Source organism: Artemia sp. Qi Xiang Cuo, chromosome 2 (assembly GCF_049724085.1).
Source record: "Artemia sp. Qi Xiang Cuo chromosome 2, ASM4972408v1, whole genome shotgun sequence".
Taxonomy (NCBI): Eukaryota; Metazoa; Arthropoda; class Branchiopoda; order Anostraca; family Artemiidae; genus Artemia; species Artemia sp. Qi Xiang Cuo.
Window position 1 is genome coordinate 39411934 of NC_142795.1, and position 18435 is coordinate 39430368.

Consider the following 18435-nt stretch of genomic DNA (forward strand, 5'->3'; position numbering starts at 1 on the left):
GCTGTCCCCTTTTCAGCACCTCGCTCTTTACGCTACAGTTTGACTCTTTCTCACAACTATATTTTTTAAAACAATAAAAAACTTTAGCGTAAAGAGCGAGGCGTTGAGGAGTGGACAGCCCCTTTCATATACGGAAATAAATTCTGTTCCTTTTAAGTTTTAATGTCGTTCCTTACTTTCAGTTAAAAAATCTTGTTTTTGTATTTTAATTTTAGATTTATTTAAATCTAATTTTATTTCTAATTAGATTTACTCTAAATTAGATTGAAAATAGATTTAAATTTTTGATTTATTTAAATAAATATAGATTTATTTAATTTTAGATTGAAATAAATTTATTACGTATATGAGCGGGTTTGCCCCCTAGTCAATACCTTGCTCTTTACGCTAAAGTTCGAATTTTGTTCGAATCACAAATCCCTGAATCCCAAAGGCCGTTTAATTAGAATAGATAGATCTTTTGAAAGTAATGAAATAAACTTTAGCGTAAAGAGCGGGGTGTTGACTAGGGGGCAAACCCCCTCATATACGTAATAATTTCTATTCGTTTCAAGTTTTAATAATGCTCCTTACTCTCAGTTGAAAAAACTTTTTTTTTAATTTAATTTCGGATGTTTTTTTTTAATAATGCTGGGAAATCCGGCGCCCCCTTCATAGAAATGTTCCTTCCCCCAAGGAAACATCCTCCATGGAAAGATCCTCTACGACATGGAAATATACTGCTGGATCGACACGATCACCCCTGGGAAAAAAAAAAAAAAGGAAACAAACAAATAAACACGCATCCGTGATCTTTCTTCTGGCAATAAATACAAAATTCCACATTTTTGCAGATAGGAGCTTGAAATATCAACAGAAGGGTTTTCTGCTACGCTGAATCTGATGGTTTGATTTTCATTAAGATTTTACCGCTTTTGAGGGGTGTTTATCCCTTTTTTCGGAAATAACGGAAATTTTTCAGGCTCGTAACTTTTGATAGGTTAGACTAAATGAAACTTATATATTTGAAATCAGCGTAAAAATCCGATTCTTTTGATGTATCTAATGGTATCAAAATTCCGGGTTTTAGAGTTTCGGTTACTATTGAGCCTGGTCGCTCCATTATTAGTATATTCTATACTGATAAGAGCGACCCTAGTAGCATAATTCTATACTAAATCATAATTCTATACTAATCAATTTATACCTATCACTTTATACTAATCACTTTAATGTATTTGTCTGGTATCAAATAGTTCGTTGTAACGAACTGTAAGTAAGGAGTGACTCGGCCCAATAATAATCGAAAGTTTAAAAAAACAATTTTGAAACCAATAGATACATCAAAAGAATTAGATTTCTATGGTGATTTCAAGTATATAAATTTCATTCACTTTAGTTGTACCCATCAAAAGTTAAGCTGAGAAAATTTGCCTTATTTTTAAAGAAAAGGAGCATAAGATCCCCCTAAGAGTCATAAAACCTTAATGAAAATCACACTATCAGATTCAGCGTATCAGAAAACCCTGTTGTAGAGGTTAGGCGCCTGATACCAGTATAAGCGCCTCAATTTCTACCTTAACAGTGTTATTTTCGTGCATAGCTACCTTACAAGTCACCTTATTTTCTGCCTTAACCGCAGCAGCGTTATTGTCGTACTGATCACTTTAATGTATTTTTCTGGTATACCATACAAGGATAAGACCTTTGCTTAAGCTCTTATTTCAACAGAATCGAACGCTTGTTCATGATCTATAAAACTGAGGACCAAAGGTGTTTGACAACTAAGGCATTTCTCAATTATTAACCTAAGATTGAAAATTTGGTCGACCAATCCTCTACCTTTTCTAAAACCGTACTGTTCTTTTCTTAAAACTTTGTCTACAGCATCTCTCAGTCTAAAAAGTATCATACTACTAAGTAATTTGCTACATACAGAGACCAGACTAATGTGTTGATAATTACCACACTCACTTTTATCACCTTTGTTATACAGTGGTTTACTTAAGGTTTTCCTAAAATCGTTAGGTACTTCCCCTTTTTCAAATATCATATACAGAATCCTCAGTAACTTATTTCTAACCTCAGAACCACCATATTTAAGGAACTCATTTACAAAACTATCAGAACCTGGAGGCTTACTATTTTTTAATCCTTTTAGTACTGTCACTAATTCTTCCTCACAAAGTAAGTTTTCCTTCACATCCAAGGTATCATAATCTTTTTCATTTTCCTCTATACCTTTTCCTGCAACTCTTTCTTGGTTTAGCAAATTCTCAAAATGTTCCGCCCATCTCTCTTAAACGCTTTTTTTTATCACTAATTGTGGTCCCGTTTCTATCTTTAACAGGGACAAGTCCGGATTGACTACTCCCTCTCGATTTCTTATCATGTCAGTACAATATTTTACTATTATGACTTCTAACTGTATCTTCCAGGTCCTCGGCAATTCTATCCAAGGCCTCCACTTCACACCTACTTAGTTCATATTTTAGTGCTTTCTCCACTTTCTTTACATTCCTTTTGTTTTCATATCATCTATCACTCAGATAATTCTTGTACAAGCCCCTTCTCCTCTCAACTCATAAAGCTTTTTCGCTAATATTCCTAGCTACAGTCTTAACTTTCTTCCCTAAGACCATCTGCAACTTCACAAATTGTTTTTCACAAAATTATTCCAACCTTCTTCCACATTGTCAAATTTTAAACTCTCAAGTTTAGTATTCAACTGTTCTTGAAACGTTTCTCTCAAATTCTCATCCTGGAGTGTACCAACATCATAACTTCCAGGGAGGTTGTTACCCTTCTGAAATTTTAGCTTTAAATTAACCCTAGACACTACTAGGTGGTTATCTTCACTTTTAACATCAATAATGGCACTCCTACCAGGGCTTCCACTATCCCCGAATTTTCGGGGATTTCCCCGAAAATCTATATGTCTCCCCGAAAAAAAATATGGTTCCCCGAATCCCCGAAAATCCACCAGTCACGGTGTCACCCCTAGTGACTATCCCTAGCAAACATTACTTTACATACCATTATATTTCTCTACTCTCTTCTTGTTCGTTAATTTCGTCTCCTGTGTTACTTTGCATAAGAACCAGACAAATACAATTTAAGTATAGACGGTTCTTCATATTTTCACAAACCTATCATTTTCCTGCACTTATATTAAACCATTTCGATCGCAGTATTCCAAATGCTATTAAGGTTCTTACATTTATGTCATTTGTGGTCAAGACAATCAAATAGTTCGTGGTAACGAACTCTAAGTAAGGAGCGTCCCGGCTCAATGGTAACCGAAACTCTAGAAAACGGGTTTTTCATACCAATAGATACATAAAAGGAATAAAATTTCAATGCTGATTTCAAATATATAACTTTCATCAAGTTTAGTGCTACCCACCAAAAGTTAAGCGCCTGAGAAAATTTGGCTGATTTTCAAAAAAAGGGGGAAAGACCCCTTAAAGGCTATAGAACCTTAATGAAAATCACACCATCATATTCAGCGTATCAGAGAACCCTACTGTTGAGGTTTCAAACTCCTATCTACACAAATGTGGAATTTTGCATTTTTTGCCAGAAGAAAGATCACGGATGCGTGTTTATTTGTTTTTTGTTTTTTTTTTTTCCCAGGGGTGATCGTATTGACCCAGTGGTCCTAGAATATCTTGGGAGGGCTCATTGGAACGGAAATTAAAAGTTCTAGTTCCCTTTTTAAGTGACCAAAAAAAATGGAGGGCAACTAGGCCCCCTCCTACGCTCATTTTTTTCCCAAAGTCACCTGATCAAAATTTTGAGATAGCCATTTTGTTCAGCGTGGTCGAAAATATGATAACTATATCTTTTAGGATGACTTAATCCCCCGAAGTCCCCGGGGGGAGGGCTAAAATTTATGAACTTTACCCAATGTTAACATATAGTATTGGTTATTGGGAAGTATACAGGAGTTTTCAGGAGGTTTTTTTTTGGTAGTGGGGGGAGGGGATGTGGGTCGGGAGTTATGTGGGAGGATCTGTCCATGAAGTAAGTTTTCATGGGGGAAGGGAAATTGCCATGAAGGGGGCGCCGGACTTGCCAGCATTATTTATTGGTTATTGGGAAGTATACAGACATTTTCAGGAAGGGTTTTTTTTCTGGAGGGGGGGGGCTGGAGGAGGGGGCTACTCGGGAGAATCTTTCCATTGAGGATTTTTTTTTGGGTAAAGGACATTTCTATGGAGGGGGCGCCGGATTTCCAAGTATTATTTAAAAAACGATCAGAAATTAAATTAAAAAAAACAAGTTTTTTTCAACTGAAAGTAAGAAGCAACATTAGAACTTAAAACTAACAGAAATTATAACGTATATGAGGGGGTTCTCCCCCAAGTCAATACCTCGCTCTTTACGCTACAGTTTTTTTTAGTGCTTTCAAAAGAGCTATCTAGTCTAATTAAACAGCCTTTGTGATTAAGGCGTTTGTGAATTAAACATTTTTTTAAATTTTAACGTAAAGAACGTGGTATTGACTAAGGGGGAACCCCCTCATATACGTAATAACATATACGTAATAAAAAAAAACAATTAAAAACAAGCGATACGGCTCAATAGTAATCGAAACTTTTAAAAACTGAATTTTGATGTCAATAAATGTATCAAAAGAATGGGTTCATAATGCTGATTCTAAATATATAAATTTTATTAAGTTTAGTATTACCCATCAGAGGCTACGAGCCTGAGAAAATTTAACTGATTTTTTAAAGAGGGGGGAAATATCCCCTACAAGTGAAAGAATTTTAATGAAAATCACACCGTCAGATTCAGCGTATCAGAAAACCCTGTTACATAGGTTTCAACCTCATATCAGTAGAAAGGGGGGTAAAGGTCCTGACCCTACACCAAATATGGGCATAGAGTCATTAAGGAGAACACGTGGTTAATGGGGTCAATGACCTAAAGTCAGTCATTAATCAAATTGTTTCCAGGCAAAGTTTAATAATGTCTGACAGGTACTGTCAATCATTAATCAAATTGTTTCCAGGCGAAGTTTAATAATGTCTGACAGGTGATGTCAAGATTAATTGATATGTCACGAAAGGGGAATTAATTTGTTGTTTCTAAGGGGAATTATTGATTCAAGAAAGGGGAATTAATTTGTTGTTTCTTAGGGGAATTATTGATTCACGAATGGGGAATTAATTGTTGTTTCTAAGGGGAATTATTGATTCACGAAAGGGGAATTAATTGTTGTTTCAAAGGGGAATTATTGATTCAAGAAAGGGGAATTAATTTGATGTTTCTAAGGGGATGGTGGGGAAGAGATATATTGATTGCGTAATCGAAGGGAGAGAATTACCGAGAAATTGATTACATAATCGGTAGAACCCTATAAGGAGCTCGTGGCTGGAATCCATTTATGGGCATAGAATGACGTAATCAACTAGGACAAATAGATTTCTGAGAAATTGATTACATAATCGGTAGAACCCTATCAGAAGGTCATGACAGGAATCCATTTATGGGCAGAGAATGACGTAATCAACTAGGACAAATGGATTTCTGAGAAATTGATTACATAATCGGTAGAACCCTATCAGAAGGTCATGACGGGAATTCATTTATGGGCATAGAATGACGTAATCGACTAAGACAATTGGATTTCTGAGAAATTGATTACATAATCGGTAGAACCCTATCAAAAGGTCATGACGGGAATCCACTTATGGGCATAGAATGACGTAATCAACTAGGACAAATGGATTTCTGAGAAATTGAATACATAATCGGTAGAACCCTATCAGAAGGTCATGACGGGAATTCATTTATGGGTATAGAATGACGTAATCGACTAAGACAAGCAAGTTACTTTCTTAATGTCCATCCTAAACCCATTTTCCAGCTTTAAGTACTTATTTTTTTCACTCTCAACTATACTATACAGATTTTTGGATAATTAAACACACAGAAACACTTTTCAAAGACCATTTCAGAGAACAATACTGAATTTTTGAACATCATCCGTAATTTTTCCATATTGAAGTGAATAACCATTAACCAAACCGCATGTCTTTCCTGCTACTGGTACAATAACTAAACAAGATACTCGCGTCTTCGACCAATTAGTTAAGTGTTACTTACTTGATGATCCTCATAAGCCCATTTTCCACCATGGATAACTTATCTTTATCACCCACTTTTCTAAATTCTAGATTTTTTGTTTACTCATAGAAAAGAAATACTTTTCATAGACCATATCAGAGCAAGTTACTTTCTTAATGTCCCTCCTAAACCCATTTTCCAACTTGAAGTACTTATCTTTTTCACTCACAACTATACTTTACAGCTTTTTGGATACTTCAACACCAAGAAACACCTTTCAAAGACCATTTCAGAGCAAGTTACTTTCTTAATGTCCCTCCTAAACCCATTTTGCAACTTGAAGTACTTATCTTTTTCACCCACAACTATACTTTACAGCTTTTTGAGTATCCCAACACCAAGAAATACCTTTCAATGACCATTTAAGAGCAAGTTACTTTCTTAATGTACCTCCTAAACCCATTTTGCAACTTGAAGTACTTATCTTTTTCACCCACAACTATACTTTACAGCTTTTAGGATACCTCAACACCAAGAAATACTTTTCAAAGACCATTTCAGAGCAAGTTACATTCTTAATGTCCCTTTTAAACAAATTTTCAAACTTGAAGTACTTGTCTGGTTCACCACAACTATACTTTTCATAATTTTTGTTTCCTCAACTCCAAGATAAACGTTTCAAATGACGGTTAAGGGCAAGGTACTTTATTAAGGTCCCTTAAAAAACCAGTTCACAATTTGGAGTCAGTATCTTTTTAACGCCCAAATCTACATTAAAGCCGTATGGTTACCTCAAAACCAAGAAATACATTTCAAAGATTATTTCAGAGAAAATAATATTCTTAATGTCTCTACTAAACCTATTTTGCAACTTGAAGTACTTATCTTTTTCACCCACGACTATACTTTACAGCTTTTTGGATACCTCAACACCAAGAAATACCTTTCAAAAGACATTTCAGAGCAAGTTACTTTCTTACTATCCCTCATAACTCCATTTTGCAACTTGAATTACTTACCTATTTCACCCAAAACTATACGTTACAGCTTTTTGGATACCTCAATACCAAGAAATACTTTTCAAAGACCATTTCAGAGCAAGTTACTTTCTTAATGTTCCTCCTAAACCCATTTTCCAACTTGAAGTACTTATCTTTTTCACAGCTTTTTGAGTGTCCCAACACCAAGAAATACTTTTCAAAGACCATTTCAGATAAAGTTACTTTCTTAATGTCCCTCTTAAATCAACACCAACAAATACGTTATATACACTATTTCATATGCAATCCCTTTCTTTAATTTTCCCTCCCAATCCCATTTTCCAAATTGAATTAAATATGTTTTTCAACCACGACTAAAATGTACAGCTTTGTTGATAACTCAAATACATGAAATACTTTTCAAAGGGCATTTTAGAGCAAGTTACTTTCTTAATGTCCCTCTTAAACCCATTTTCCAACTTGAAGTACTTATCTTTTTCATCCACAACTATACTTTACAGCTTTTTGGATACCTCAACACCAAGAAATACCTTTTCAAAGACCATTTCAGAGCATGTTACTTTCTTAATGTCCCTCCTAAACCCATTTTACAATTTAAAGTACGAATGTTTTTCACACACAGATATACTTTACAGCTTTTTGGATACCTCAACACCAAGAAATACTTTTCAAAGACCATTTCAGAGCAAGTTACTTTCTTAATGTCCCTCCTAAACCCATTTTTCAACTTGAAATACTTATCTTTTTCATCCACAACTCTACTTTACAGCTTTTTGAATGCTCCAACACCAAGCAATACTTTTCAAAGGCATTTCAGAACAAGTTCTTTTCTTAATATGCTTCTTAAACCAATTTTACAAATTCTAAATTTTTCCATAGTAGATAGAAAAAGCTATATCATAGCTGTGAATATTTTCTCGAAAGATAAGCAGTTCTTTTTCAATTTTAAATTTCCTCAATGAAGTGAAGAAAAGTTCAAGTTCTCTTTTGAATTTTCTCAATGAAAAAGAAATTAGTCATTGATCATTTCTATTTTTCCAAATAATATAAAAAATTTCCACTTTAGTTCAGATTTTTCTCAAAGGGATGAAAAATTTAAAATACTGTTCCAAATTTTTCACAGAAGATAAAAAAGTTCATGTTCTCTTCTGAACTTTACCAAAGAACACACTTCAATTCTAATTTCTTCAGAGAAAACAAAAATCTTCCACTTCAGTTCTTTATTTCACAAAGACATAAAGAAATTTAAAGTTCAATTCTAATTTTTCGGTGGAAGATAGAAAAAGTAATACCATACTTGTGAATACTTTCACGGAAGATAAAAAGTTCTAGTTCAATTTAAAATTTTCTCAACGAAGTCAAGGAAAGTTCAAGTTCTCTTCTGAATTTTCTCAATGAAAGAGAAATTAGTCATTGATCATTTCTATTTTTCCAAATAATATAAAAATTTCCCACTTTAGTTCAGATCTGTCTCGAAGAGATGAAAAATTTAAAATACTTTTCCAAATTTTTCACAGAAGATAAAAAAGCTCAATTTCTCTTCGGAATTTTACCAAAGAACACAATTGAATTCTAATTTCGCCAGAGAAAACAAAAATCTTCCACTTGAGTTCTTTATTTCACAAAGACATAAAGAAATTTAAAGTTCAATTCTAAATTTTCGGTGGAAGATAGAAAAAGCAATACCATACTTGTGAATATTTTCATGGAAGATAAAAAGTTCTAGTTCAATTTTAAATTTTCTCAACGAAGTGAAGAAAAGTTCAAGTTCTCTTCTGAACTTTACCAAAGAACACACTTCAATTCTAATTTCTCCAGAGAAAACAAAAATCTTCCACTTCAGTTCTTTATTTAACAAAGACATAAAGAAAGTTAAAGTTCAATTCTAATTATTCGGTGGACGTTAGAAAAAGTAATACCATACTTGTGAATATTTTCACGGAAGATAAAAAGTTCTAGTTCAATTTAAAATTTTCTCAACGAAGTCAAGGAAAGTTCAAGTTCTCTTCTGAATTTTCTCAATGAAAAAGAAATTAGTCATTGATCATTTCTATTTTTCCAAATAATATAAAAATTTTCCACTTTAGTTCAGATCTGTCTCGAAGAGATGAAAAATTTAAAATACTGTTCCAAATTTTTCACAAAAGATAAAAAAGTTCAAGTTCTCTTTGGAATTTTATCAAAGAACACAATTCAATTCTAATTTCTCCAGCGAAAATAAAAATCTTACGCTTCAGTTCTTTATTTCACAAAGACATAAAGAAATTTAAAGTTCAATTCTAAATTTTTCGATGGAAGATAGAAAAAATAATACCATACTTGTGAATATTTTCCAGGAAGATAAAAATTTCTAGTTCAATTTAAAATTTTCTCAACGAAGTGAAGAAAAGTTCAAGTTCTCTTCTGAACTTGATCAAAGAACACACTTCAATTCTAATTTCTCCAGAGAAAACAAAAAACTTCCACTTCAGTTCTTTATTTCACAAAGACATAAAGAAATTTAATGTTCAATTCTAATTTTTCGGTGGAAGATATAAAAAGTAATACCATACTTGTGAATATTTTCACGGATTTTCTCCACGAAGTCAAGGAAAGTTCAAGTTCTCTTCTGAACTTTACCAAAGAACACACTTCAATTCTAATTTCTCCAGAGAAAACAAAAATCTTCCACTTCAGTTCTTTATTTCACAAAGACATAAAGAAATTTAAAGTTCAATTCTAAATTTTTTGGTGGGAGATAGAAAAATTAATACCATATTTGTGATTATTTTCACGGAAGATAAAAAGTTCTAGTTCAATTTAAAATTTTCTCAATGAAGTGAAGAAAAGTTCATGTTCTCTACTGAATTTTACCAAAGAACACAATTCAATTCTAATTTCTACATAGAAAATAAAAATCTTCCACTTAAGTTGTTTATTTCACAAAGACATAAAGAAATTTAAAGTTCAATTCTAAATTTTTCGGTGGAAGATAGAAAAAGTAATACCATACTTGTGAATATTTTCACGGAAGATAAAAAGTTCTAGTTCAATTTAAAATTTTCTCAACGAAGTGAAGAAAAGTTCAAGTTCTCTACTGAATTTTACCAAAGAACACACTTCATTTCTAATTTCACCAGAGAAAATAAAAATCTTCCACTTCAGTTCTTTATTTCACAAAAGACATAAAGAAATTTAAAGTTCAATTCTATATTTTTCGGTGGAAGACAGAAAAAGGAATACCATACTTGTGAATATTTTCACGGAAGATAAAAAGTTCTAGTTCAATGTAAAATTTTTCTCAACTAAGTGAAGAAAAGTTCAAGTTCTCTTCTGAACTTTACCAAAGAACACACTTCAATTCTAATTTCTCCATAGAAAATAAAAATCTTCCACTTCAGTTTTAAGTTCCCCAAAGAAATAAAGAAATCTAAAGTTCTATTCTAAATTTTTGATGGAAGATAGAAAAAGTAATACTATGACTGTGATTGTTTTCCAGGAAGATCAAAAGTTTCACTTTATTTATAATTTTTCTTAAATTCAGTTCTGATTTTTCTCAAAGAGATGAAAAATTTAAAGTTCTGTTCCAAATTTTTCATAGAAGATAAAAAAAGTTATACATTGATTGTGAATATTCAACATGAATATAAGGAACTCCACTTTAATTCTGAGTTTTCTCGAAGAAGTGCAAATTGTTCAAGTTCTCTTCTGAATTTTCTTAAAGAAGAGAAAAAAGTTAACTCAATTCTGAGTTTTACCAATAAAAATGAAAAAACCTTCCACTTCAGTTCTTAATTTCTCAAAGACATAAAAAATTTAAAGTTCAGTTCTAAATTTTTCTGTAGAAGATAGGAAAAGTTATACTATGACTGTGATTATTTTCCAGTGAAGATAAAAAGTTTCACTCTAATTCTAATTTTCTTAAGTTCACTTCCGATTTTTTGCAAAGAGATGAAAAATTTAAAGTTCGGTTCCAAATTTTTCATAGAAGATAGAAAAAGTTATACATTGACTTTAATATTTAACATGAAGATAAGGAGCATCATTATAATTCTGAGTTGTCTCGAAGAAGTGCAAAATGTTCAAGTTCACTTCTAAATTTTCTTAAAGAAGTGAAAAAATTTAGCTCAATTCTGAATTTTACCAATGAAAATGAATAAAGCTTCCACTTCAGTTCTCAATACCTCAAAGACATAAAAAATTCAAAGTTCTCTTCTAATTTTTCCAAGAAAATAAAAAGGCTCCACTTCAGTTCTGGTTTTTTCTCAAAGAGATGAAAAATTTAAAGTTCTATTCCAATTTTAAATTAAATTTTAGCTCCTTTGTCTTATGGATTTACCCATCAAATTTTTAAATTAGAAAATGAGTGACTCGTTCTATTATTAAAGACAATCGTTCAAACTCGTTCATCTAACCTCCAAAACAATAGGTTAGGTTAGGTATAAATAAATATTAATAAATAAATAGAAACATTTCTACATGTTTAAGTTAGGTTAGGTTAGGTTAACTTAACATCAGCGAGCATGATAAGTTAACCTAACCTTTTCCGGCGAGTATGGTTAGGTTATGTTAGGCTAGATTAAGTTAGCTTAGATTAGGTTAGGTTAAGTTAGGTTAGGTTAGCCTACGTACGCTTCACTTAGGTTAGCTTAGGTTAGGTGAGAGACAGGCAAAAAGTTAGGTTTATGTTTAGGTTTGGTTAGGTTAGATTAAGTTTGGTTTGGTTAAGTTAGGTTAGGCTAGGTTAGCCTACGTACGCGCGCGTACGTAGGCTAAAAAGTTGTAAAGCTGTAAAGTATAGTTGGGGGTGAAAAAGATAAGTACTTCAAGTTGGAAAATGGGTTTAGGAGGGACATTAAGAAAATAAATTTCTCTGAAATGGTCTTTGAAAGGTATTTCTTGGTGTTGAGGTATCCAAAAAGCTGTAAAGTATAGTCGTGGGTGAAAAAGATAAGTACTTCAAGTTGGAAAATGGGTTTAGGAGGGACATTAAGAAAGTAACTTGCTCTGAAATGCCTTTTGAAAGATATTTCTTGGTGATGAGGTATCCAAAAAGCTGTAAAGTATAGTTGTGGGTGAAAAAGATATGTACTTCAAGTTGTAAAATGGGTTTAGGAGGGGCATTGAGAATGTAACTTGCTCTGAAAGGGTCTTTGAAAAGTATTTCTTGGTGTTGAGGTAACCAAAAAGCTGTAAAGTATAGTTGTGGGTGAAAAAGATAAGTACTTCAAGTTGGAAAATGGGTTTAGGAGGAACATTAAGAAAGTAACTTGCTCTGAAATGGTCTTTGAAAAGTATTTCTTGGTGTTGAGGTAACCAAAAAGCTTTTATGTATAGTTGTGTTTGAAAAATATAAGTACTTAATTTTTAAAAATGGGTTTAGTAGGGACATTAAGAAAGTAACTTGCTCTTAAATGGTCTTTGAATTGTATTTCTTGGTATTGTGGTATCCAAAAGCTGTAAAGTATAGTTTTGTGTGAAAAAGATAAGTACTTCAAGTTGCAACATGGGTTTAGGAGGAGCATTAAGAAATTAACTTGCTCTGAAATGGTATTTGAAATGTATTTCTTGGTGTTGGGACACTCAAAAAGCTGTAAAGTATAGTTGTGGGGGAAAAAGATAAGTACTTCAGGTTGCAAAATGGGTTTAGGAGGGAAATTAAGAAAGTAACTTGCTCTGAAACGGTCTTTGAAAAGTATTTCTTAAAGTATAGCTTAGTATTTCGTAAAGTATAGTTGTGAATGAAAAAGATTTGTACTTCAAGTTGGAAAATGAGGTTAGATGGGACATTGAGAATGTAAATTGCTCTGAGATGGTGTTTTAAAAGTATGTTTTTTTATTGTGTAACACAAAATTATGTAACGTCTATGTGTGGGTGAAAAATATAAGTAATTCCATTTATAAAAATGAGTTTAAGAGGTACATTAAGAATGTAACTTGCTCTGAAATGGTCTTTGAAAAGTATTTCTTGATGTTGAGGTACCCAAAAAGCTGTAAAATATAGTTTTGGGTTGAAAACACTAGTACTTCAAGTTGGAAAGTGTGTTTAGGAGGGAAATTAAGAATGGAACTTCCTCTATATTGGGGATTGATATTTATTTCTTTTTGTTTGGGGATAGAAAATTATGCTCATTAATAAGTTGGGTGTAAAACATGTTAAATTCAAGCGGCAAAATTGATTTAGGAGGGACCTTAAGAAAATATATTGATCTGAAATGGTCTTTGAAAAGTATTTCTCGGTGTTGAGGTATCCAAAAATCTGTAATGTATAGTTGTGTGTGAAAAAGATAAGTACTTCAAGTTGGAAAATGGGTTTAGGAGGGACATTAAGAAAGTAACTTGCTTGTCTGAGTCGATTACGTCATTCTATGCCCATAAATGAATTCCCGTCAGGACCTCTTGATAGGGTTCTACCGATTATGTAACCAATTTCTCAGAAATCCTTTTGTCCTAGTTGATTACGTCATTCTATGCCCTTAAATGGATTCCCGTCATGACCTTCTGATATGGTTCTACCGATTATGTAATCAATTTCTCAAAAATCCAATTGTCTTAGTCGATTACGTCATTCTATGCCCATAAATGAAATCCCGTCATGACCTTCTGATAGGGTTCTACCGATTATGTAATCAATTTCTCAGAAATCCATTTGTCCTAGTTGATTACGTCATTCTATACCCATAAATGGATTCCCGTCATGACCTACTGATAGGGTTCTACCGATTATGTAATCAATTTCTCAGAAATCCATTTGTCTTAATTGATTACGTCATTCTATGCCCATAAATGGATTCCCGTCACGAGCTCCTTATAGGGTTCTACCGATTATGTAATCAATTTCTCGGGAATTCTCTCCCTTCGATTACGCAATCAATATATATCTCTTCCCCACCTTCCCCTTAGAAATATCAAATTAATTCCCCTTTCCTGAATCAATAATTCCCTTTAGAAACAACAATTAATTCCCCTTTCGTGAATCAATAATTCCCCTTAGAAACAACAATTAATTCCCCTTTCGTGAATCAATAATTCCCCTTAGAAACGACAAATTAATTCCCCTTTCTTGAATCAATAATTCCCCTTAGAAAAAACAAATTAATTCCCCTTTCGTGACATATCAATTAATCTTGACATCACCTGTCAGACATTATTAAACTTCGCCTTGAAACAATTTGATTAATGATTGACAGTACCTGTCAGATATTATTAAACTTTGCCCGGAATCAATTTGATTAATGACTGACTTTAGGTCATTGACCCCATTAACCACGTGTTCTCCCTAATGACTCTATGCCCATATTTGGTGTAGGGTCAGGACCTTTACCCCCCTTTCTACTCATATCTGCAAAAATCTGCAACTTTGTATTTTTTGCCAGAAGAAAAATATACGAATATAGAAGTTAGTTACGTAAGTTAATTTGTAAATTATGTCATAACCAAATTTAGAGACATCCATTTAGCAAAAGAAAAGTAAAATTTTTATGCAAATTTTGTTTACTTATTCAATGACGGTGAACCAAAATAAAAGCTGCATTAACTAAAAAACGATCAGAAATTAAATAAAAAAAACAAGTTTTTTAAACTGAAAGTAAGGAGCGACATTAAAACTTAAAACGAACAGAAATTATTCCGTATATGGAAGGGGCTGTCCCCTCCTCATTGCTTAGATCTTTACGCTAAAGTTTGACTCTGTCTCACAACTTTATTTTTTAAAACAATAAAAAACTGTAGCGTAAAGAACGAAGCGTTGAGGAGGGGAAAGCCCCTTTGATATACGGAATAATTTCTGTTCGTTTTAAGTTTTAATGTCGCTTCTTACTTTCAGTTAAAAAAAACTTGTTTTTTTTATTTAATCTTGACAAAATTAGATAAGAGTATTACTTAAAGTTGTTGAACGCTCGGTTGGATTTTTTGGAAATTGAACTTCTAAAGAGGGAGAATTGTTTTGAAAACCGAATCATAAGTTTAAATTTTATTTTCTTTTGCTATTTTTGGTTTCGGACAGACTGGATTAATGTTTAATACTTAATGAGTGAAGGCAAAATATATTGAAGGAATTGATCTTTTTGCCAGGAATTCTTACCATTCAAATTTTTTCTTTCATTCGGTAAAATTTAAGTTCTTTTCTTTTTTACCTGAGAATTGTATTTGTCAGTACTCCCCTCACAATTATTATTCTGGTCTCTTCACCCGTGTAATATTTTCAGTGGGCGTAATATTTCAAACTGCAGTTTTAGGATCTTTTTACAGTCTTGCAAAGCTTTTGGTTAGGCGAAGGAAATTTTACTGACAATATGTTCTCCTCAAATTCCGGATAGCCAAGTAAACCTGTTTAAATATCTAGGCCTACGTGTACAACTTCTAATGCTTGAACAATTTTAGTAACCCTGTATGAAGGCTAATTCTGAGATAAAAACAAAACAATTTAAAGAAATTGTGGAATAATTTATTTTATCGGGAGAACTGTTCCTAAATACCTTATTCTTACCATGAAAATACACCACCCCCTCCCACTCCTAATGAAGAAGAATTTAGCTATATCCTATTTACAAGGTCGGGGAATAGGGAATTTAAACTTAAATGACCCCCGAAATATTATTCATAAGAAAATTTCCATTACAGCTTAAAGTACGAATTTGATTATTAGACTCATATTGTTTTCTTGTCAAGTTTTATATTACTCTCGGACTTATTTACCACGAACTGTTGGTTAATAATGCCAAATAATGTTAGTGTGAAAAAATTTAACCTATATGATTTGTAGCCTATATCTATAATGTCCAGGCATTAGATGGGCTGATATAAAAATGAGACTGTAATAAGTACTATATTTGAAATATGGATGGCCGCAGGGTTGGTGGGAGGGGTGGGGGTTAATCGGTGACTATATAGTAATTATTAGGTAACAAAAGAAAGGAATGCATAGTAGAAACCAACAATGAAAAAAATGTATGTATCGAGGGGGTATTTTCCGCCGGGAGGGGGGTGTTTTCCGATGGCATTTTCAGCGGGGGTACTTTCCGCGGAGGGTTTTTTCCGCGGGGATGTTTTCAGCGGGAGAGTATTTTCTGCGGGGGTATTTTTTGTGAGGGGGAGGGGTACTTTCCGTTTTTTTCCGCGGGGGGATTTTCCGGGGGGGGGGTAAACACCTAAAACCTTAGAATCAGCATGAAAAACCAATAATGTGTCGATTGTAGTCGAATTTACTTGTCTAATTTAGTTCTTGTTTTTTTTTTAAGTTTTAATGTTGCCCCATACTAATAGGCTGAATTTTGTCTTTTTAATTTACATATCTAGAAACCGAAAACAATATTTATTTTTAATATTATTAATGAATTGCTGATATTAATGACTTAATGAAAAACAGCTACTGGTATTTAAAGTTCACATGTGTTCACTATTTTTTTCTTACAATTTTGAAGTTTTTACCGCAATATCAGCAATAAGTGTTTTCAGCTATGGTTTCCAATCCCGTGCTCTGGCTCTAAAAACTACTCTGTAAAAGGCTTGATTTACTACACGGATCCAAGCCCTGCTTGAGCCTGAAACCGAAGCTAGAACCAATTTTGGCTCCCGAATTTTCGCACCAAAATTCCATTTCGTTTTCTCCCCGAAAAATTCCCCGAATCTTGAAGATTTGTCCCCGAAAACTCTCAGATTTTTTAAGGCTTGTCCCCGAATTTTAAGATTCGAGAGTGGAAGCCCTGACTCCTACATACCCTAGTATCTTGTATTAATCCTGCCAGACTTCGGTCTACTATAACATAATCAATAAGGTTGGCTGTCTTACGATCACGTGAATACCATGTCAACTTATGGGCCATTTTATGACTAAACACTGTATTGGTTATAACTAGATTGTTATACCTACAAAATTATAACAGTCTGTAGCCATTACTGTTTTCTTTTCCTACACCAAATTTACCTAGGCTAGGATACCATCTATCCCTATTTCTACCGACCTGGGCGTTCAAATCTCTTAGTAAAATCACCATATTTCTATCTGGAACCCTGTCTAGTTGCTCCTGTAACTGTAAGTAAGATTCATCTGAGTCACTAGTATCTCCGTCAGTCGCCTCAACAGGTACATATACAACTATAACTGATACCCTGAACTGTTTAGTCAGAAAGTGAGCAATTAGTATTCTATTATTAATACTTTCCCAGCCTAAACAAAACTTAGCAGCTTCCTTATTCATCATAAGCCCAACTCCCTGTCAATTTACCCCATCATTTCTGCCCGAGTAAACAAATTCTATATCACCTAATTTCATGCTTCCTACCCCTGGGATATGAGTTTCTGAGACTCCTAATAAGTCCAGTTCGAATCGTCTGTATTCGTCAGTCAAAATATCGATAAGATAGTCATTAGCTTAATTAGCTCAAATTAAAAGTTTGAATTCTAGTTGTAAGCTTCTAAATTCTAATGCACTGATTTCAAAACACATAATGCGTTAATATATTGGTTCAGAATTATGTTTGAAAGAATGGTAGAGCCGCAAGTCCGATTAGTATGACAACACTAGACCGTTAAGGTCCAAACCGGCGGTGGTGATCTCCGTTTCGTAGCCCTTCAGCCAGGAAGTGCAATGGGGGGTGGGGGTCAGCCATCCTGTGCTTTCGCACACCATTCCTGCTTACCTTCCCCAGATTTCTCCAGGTACCCATTTAGAGCTGGGTCGACTCTGGCTGAGCTTGCAGAGTCACGCCACTGACCCCCGTCCCAATCCAAATAACTGGCCACGCCAGGGATCGAACCTGTGCCCCTTGGACAAATAATTCGCAACCAAGCATGCCGCGGGTCCGATTAGCTTAGCTTTAAATCGTGTCAAGATAAAATGTCTCTCTGTCAGGTTTTAGATTGTTTCTGTGCCACCTGTGAGGTCATAGGTTAAACACCAGGTTTGAGAGCGCGGAATAATCGCGTAGAAAGTATCTAATTTTGGTAGATAACATTTACATTTCACTTTTTCCCTTAGATGCAATAACTAGCCTCTGTTATGTGTTGGTAGATACACTAGGTAAAATGTTACGTATTGCACAATATGTCCCTATTTATTGTTGCAAGGCAAGCGGTATATTCCCTATTAGGTATTGCAAGACCCCCACTTTCTCTCAGTAAAAAAAAAATCCCATTTTACAACCATTAGAAATGCCTCAAAAAAGACAAAATTATGCCTGTATGGATCTGTCCCGATGCAACCTCCCTCAGACAACTTAAGTAGAAAATCAACTCCTTTTTTTAGGCTGAAGACTTGGACATTGGTCAAAATGCAGAAATAGTATATTCAGTCGATTCTACATATTTCTTTATGGAAGAGGCTACTGGTGTACTATTTGCAACCAAAACCTCATCGAACTGTGGTATGGAAGAATGCAATATCAACGTCTATGCAAC

General features: G+C 33.7%; 1 protein-coding gene across 1 annotated transcript in view; it reads left to right on the plus strand.

Annotated features, from left to right (window-relative positions):
- LOC148955217 (uncharacterized) overlaps window positions 1-18435 on the plus strand; it is a 382412-nt gene that overhangs the window by 263754 nt on the left and 100223 nt on the right. The window contains exon 15 of the mRNA XM_089106626.1: window positions 18284-18435. This exon is cut by the window's right edge and continues 46 nt beyond it. Coding sequence (XP_088962752.1) covers window positions 18284-18435 — 152 coding nt within the window. The remainder of the gene's footprint in view (window positions 1-18283) is intronic.